A 5,981-nucleotide genomic window follows, 5' to 3' on the forward strand; every position below is an offset into this window, starting at 1 on the left:
TCTCCATCCCCAGTATCTTCTTTGTTGCTCCCAAATCCTTCATCTCAAACTCATTCTTCAGGGTAGCCTTCAAGTCATTTATTCCAGCCATGTCCTTGGATGCAATGAGCCTATCATCAATATATAGCAACAAATATATGAAGGAATCTCATGAAAATTCCTTTGAGTAGACATAATTATCAAACTGGTTCCAAGTGTAGCCATGCGAGATCATGAATGAATCAAATCTCTTGTACCATTATCTAGAAGACTGCTTCAACCCATAGAGAGATTTCTTCAGCAAACATACATGATCCTTCTTAGAATCAAAGAACCCTTCTATTTGGGACATATAAATATTCTCTTCTAAGTTCCCAAGAAGAAATGCGGTTTTCACATCAAGTTGTTCAAGCTCCAGATCAAGTACACTCACCATGGCCAAAGGAACCCACATTGTCTTGTGCTTCACGAGCAGTGAGAACACCTCGCGATAATCAATTCCTTCTTTCTGAGAAAAACCTTTTGCCACCAACCTTCCTTTGAACCTAGTTGGTTTAACTCCTATTATCCCTTCCTTCTTCTTAAAGATCCATTTGCATCCTACTGGTTTTTCTCCCTTTGGTAATAGAACTAGATCCCATGTTTCATTTTTCTCTAATGATTGTGTTTCTTCATTCATGGCCATCAACCAATTTTTTGCTTTATTAATCGGCACTACCTCTTTATACGATTGAGTTTCCTAAGTGTCAATGTCTTCTCTAGTTACTAAAGCAAAAGAAATGGAGTCAAGGTCACCAGAATTGACATATCCCACACATCTAGCAGGTTATCAAATAACCTTATTTAATCTCCTTCTTGCTATATATTCTTGCCCATCATCCTTCTCGGCATCACTACTAGAAGAAGATCCAATAGTTTTCTCTTGGGTTTCATCTTGTCCAGTTTGTTTGCTGCCGCCTTATTCTTCATCACTTATCACAACTCTATCTGGAGTTTGAGATGAAAACTCCACCTTCTGGCTAGCACCTTGATATTTGTTCCCTTCTTGACTTGTATCACCTCCTCCCTGGTTACCTATGGCAGATTCATCAAATGTTACATCTCTGCTCATGATAAATTTTGGAGTTCTTCCTTCTTTTGTACACCACAATCAATAACCTTTACTCATGTCGAATATCCTAGAAATGTGCACTTCGTTGCCCTTGGCTCAAGTTTACCATCATTCACATAAGCATATACGGGGCATCCAAATATTCGTACACCAGAATAATCAGAGGGTTTCCTAGACCATACCTCTAGAGGGGTCTTCAATTCAATAGCAGTTGATGATGATCTGTTCACCAGATAGCAAGCAGTGTTCACCACTTTTACCCATAATTGCTTATATAAGTTAGCAAATATCTGCATGCACCTTGCACGCTGCATGAGTATTTGGTTTATCCGTTCTACCAATACATTTTGATGTGTTGTGTGTCGTACAGTGTGGTGCCTCACTATACCTTCTGCCTTGCAAAAGTTATCAAATGGAGCATTGCAGAACTCCAACCCATTATCATTCCTTAAAGTCTTGACCATTAAGAGTCACCAGCCTTATATATTAAAAGAAAAACAAACTAACCATAAATTCACCATCATGTATAGCCCCCATCTCCACAGATTGACCCATCTCAAGCACAAGTTGCTTGGCAATGTATTCTTTTGCCCGACCAATTTCCTTCTTGGTTGCTCTATTAGCAACTGAACAGATTTCTATTTTGAACAAATGTTCAGAGAAATCTCACTCATATATAGAGATATAGATAGAGATAAAGAGAGACCATGAAGCCTCCAATTGTTAATAAAACAAAAGGTTTGTAATACCCTTTACATTTTATGGTTTATCTTCTTAACGACATGTGATGTAAAGGCAAGCAACTAAGAATGCATCTTGGTTTCTTCCACTACTCAATTTATGATCTTCTACTTTCTTGAATATCTCATTAGTTTTTAAATAAAACCAACAAGAATTCTATGAAAAAAAAAGGTATGAATGATTGTAATAACTAATAACTAATAACCCCTATCACATGGAAAGAATCATAGAAAGTGTGAATTAAGAATTATGAGCCGGTTATAATAGTTAAAATGTATATACCAATAACTTTCATTGGTTTTAAGTTGATACATAGGTTATTGGGTTAGTCTGTAACTTTGGGCACATGGTTCAATCCTTTTTGTATACAATTGGTTATATATTGTCATGGATAGCAATAACATACCTTAATTGTTGCAACAAGGCCCAACTTGAATGACAAATGAAATGCATTAGATATTATAAAGAGAAAACAATGCAAACACCATCGGTATATGCAAGAATGTTGAAACAAGAGAAGGTATGTATGAACCTAAAGAAAAAATCATATATAGGACAAAAAAGATGTTAGAAATTCAGGGTTAAAAGCACTTGGAAAGTATGAGAGTTGTGTAATCACTTTCAGATTGAAGTATTTGGGTGGTACTCCCAATCTTCAAACAGATAAGACTCGGAATGATAAGAGAACAAAACAAAGAATAAGATGTATAAATTTTGTGAGTACTAAATGTATGACCAAAAAATGGTTAAGTACCTTTCTCATCAGAAAACTGTCACAAGACAATTTTATGTCTGGAAAACTACCACTAATTCGGGTTCTTTCTATAAGGGTCAAAACAAAGTCAAAACCAGGTTTATTTTCAAGAATCCATCTCTCTTCCTCAACCCCAGCCATGGGCTCTTCCCCTTGGACCCCATTAGGGGTTGCCGCCCCTTAGACCTCGCTCCTAAGGGAGCTACCCCCGGACCCCTGTTCATTCAGGGGCTTCGAAGCCCCTAAATGACAATCTACCTTGAATCTTGAATAAACTTAAACAAGTATGCACTATGCACCTTCCTTACTTGTATAATATTCATCAAGATTGATTTTGGTCAACAAGTTACTCCATTACACTTAAAAATACATTGATGATACAAATCACCAACAAAAGAAGTATCATGCGAAAATTACTTATGTGGAATGTATAAGCAAAGTGGTCATTTATTTAAATTCAAAAAATTATTTTGATAATGAAATGGGAGATAATAAAAACTAAAAATGGTGTATGTAAAAAATGATAAAAATTAATGGCAAAAAAGTTAGAAAAAAAAAGTCAAAAAAATATTAAAAAAACAGTAAAAATAGAATAAAAATGAGTTTTAGAAAACTATAATATTTTGATACTACACATATTTTATAAATATTTTTAAAACTACACCTGTTTGGTAAATTAAATTTAAAAAAAATTAAAAATCATTTTGGTCGAAAAGTCTTAGGCCTCAAAAGTGCATTGATTCTACGCCTCCAATTTCAATCATGACTTTTAAGTTGCATTAGAGTAATCATAATAAACCAATTTTGAATGTTTTTTGTTTATTCTATTCAAATGGGAAGACGAGCATTAAGAGTGAAATTCCATAAAACACAAATCCAAATTTACAGTTAGATTTTAATATACATAATTTGGTGGATAAGTATTTCTATGAAATTTCATAGGTCACTAGTTATACTAGAAGGAAGATTTAAAACGAATAATATTTATGAAGAACTTAGAGAAGATGATATCTTCTTGATTTTTTAAGATGACAATTTCACAATTTTTTCTTACTTCCTGTAAAGGTATCTTATTGATTAACCTGATGGATGGATGATGGATGGATAACACATATGTGATTATGGTGTTTGTATAGAGAGAAAAAATTTATATTGAGACAGAGGAATCAATTGATATTCCCCTCATAAGTTTCTCTCATAATTATTTTTTAATTTATCAATTACACATCATGGATAAATTATAGAATCACATTAATTTAGTCGATAAGTTATTGACAAAATGTCATGTCCATCATATTATACTTAAGTTTAGGGACCTGTTATGTATTTATGGAAAATGCTATGGAAGATAATATAAATATACTCAACTGATAAAAACATTTAAAATAGATTGATGGTTATATTAAGGGGTTATAACACTAACTCTTATTTTCTTTATATTAACAGAATAATAAATTCAAATTAATATGATAAAATATAACTACTTATATTGAACCTGCTGCATTGATTTAGTGCAACCTCTTTCATAAAAATTTATGGATTCTCTTGTTTTATTACAATATCTCGAGAATACACAAAGTAACAAAGTTTTTCTTTTAATGAAGACACAAATCCTATCTAGTAATATGAGAAATAAATGAATCTATCTCCATGTGTGTTGCTCCGCCTTTTTCTACCGAGCGCCTAACATCATCACCAAGTTTAGCAGCTCTCTTCCTCATCGCATCTCCCTCATCAGAAGCCATCAATTTCCGAATACTTGTTTCAATAGTTGAAGATGTTACTAACTCACCACGACGCTCCCAATCCCTTACACTTATGCCACTCTTTAGTACCTCTGTTACTAGTATAGCGTTTCTTGGTTGATCTGAATGCATTGGCCATGCAGCTATAGGAACTCCCATGGTGATACTCTCCATACTCGAATTCCAACCACAGTGACTCATAAATCCGCCTGTTGCAGGGTGAGCTAGTATCTCTAACTGTGGTGCCCATTCTCTCACCACCAATCCTTGTTCTCCAAGACTCTCTTCAAACCCTTTTGGCAATTCAACTCTCCTAACTTCGCCATCGAAGATATCTCCTTTATCAGCATCTCTTAGAACCCAAATAAACTTATGTTGACTATTCTCTAATCCATTAGCAAGTTCTCGGATCTCATCATCAGATAATGAAGTTGTTGTGCCAAATGAAACATATATCACCGAGTCTTTAGCTTGTTTGTCAAGCCATTCTAGCGACATGTGACGTTTCCCAAGGTTTTCTTTATCGCTTATGGCCACTGGATTAAAAGGACCCATAGCCCATTGCTTTGTACTTCCAGATAGTCCTTCTTTCGCAAGAAAGTCAATGTATTTCCTATCGAAAACATTGCATGTGTCATGAAGATTGCCCGAATTAAACGTATTGCAGACTTGATGACTCATCATGGATTCTATAAATTCTGCTGGTAGAGAACCTTCAAAAGCAGGGACCTTCATAAGTTGCTTATAGGATTCATCATCATCGTCTAAACATGGTTTTCCTTTCCCTTCCCAAAAGTACGAGAACGTGGTAAAAGCCGAAGCACAATGGAAGACATAAGCTTCTGCATTTTCATATGAAACTACATCTTGAACAACTGAGCTCATTAGATAGTCATGAATGATGATAACTCGCCTGGTTGTGGGAGTAATATCAGCCAATAATTTTGCAAACGGTTCACGAAGATGAGATGGCAGCTGAAACGATGGAATAAGGTGTGAAGGGAATTTGTCGGAAGCATTAGGGTCTGGAGGAGGGGATGCGAATTTGGGTGTCTCAAATTCATGGAAATGGATATTAATTGCGGAGGTGGGATCCCAACCATGGATGCGAAGCTTTGCTTGGCGGTTGTGGGTGGTGGTTCCGACGACATGGATTGGTAGGTTATAAGAGGAAAGGACACGGGAGAGGTGGAGGAGTTGGTTGAGATGACCTTGTGCTACAAATGGCACCACTAACACCACCACTTCTTTTGTTTCCATGTTAATTATTATAAGGTAATCAACTTTGTGTGAAGCATTTTTGTGGTTATTGCATATTTATATCTGTTTGTTTTTGTTGATGAAAGTGTCATCAATGACATGTTTAATTAGTTTCTTCTAGAAACAATAACATTACAAATGATACATGACAAGAAGATAATTTTAGCTTAAAATATAAATATCAACGTTAGCATCTAAGGGAAATGACTTGGCATTTGCCTTGTGTATATCACCTTTCCGTGAATAAGACATTTTTGTCTTCAAATTTGATAAAAACAAAAGTACGTTGTTAATTTATGTAATAAAGTAGATTGTTTAAACTAAAAAATTAATATACATCAAATATATTATTAGTTTATATATTTAACCTTTTTTACGCAATGGATGATAT

The 5,981-nt window shown here is 34.8% G+C and overlaps 1 protein-coding gene across 1 annotated transcript; it reads right to left on the reverse strand.

Annotated features, from left to right (window-relative positions):
* Positions 1-4,106: 4,106 nt before the first annotated feature.
* LOC145055071 (zeatin O-glucosyltransferase-like) lies at positions 4,107-5,627 on the reverse strand. Its single transcript, XM_079003354.1, has one exon. It carries the CDS (start codon positions 5,588-5,590, stop codon positions 4,199-4,201), a length of 1,392 nt encoding a protein of 463 aa, XP_078859480.1. The 5' UTR covers positions 5,591-5,627; the 3' UTR covers positions 4,107-4,198.
* Positions 5,628-5,981: the final 354 nt, after the last annotated feature.

This window comes from Lactuca serriola, chromosome 5 (assembly GCF_051521515.1).
Source record: "Lactuca serriola cultivar US96UC23 chromosome 5, Lser_US96UC23_V15, whole genome shotgun sequence".
Classification (NCBI taxonomy): Eukaryota; Viridiplantae; Streptophyta; class Magnoliopsida; order Asterales; family Asteraceae; genus Lactuca; species Lactuca serriola.

What these genes read in the sequence shown, in the direction of transcription:
- LOC145055071 (XM_079003354.1), bottom strand. Translation starts at nt 5,590, where the DNA reads ATGGAAACAAAAGAAGTGGTGGTGTTAGTGGTGCCATTTGTAGCACAA.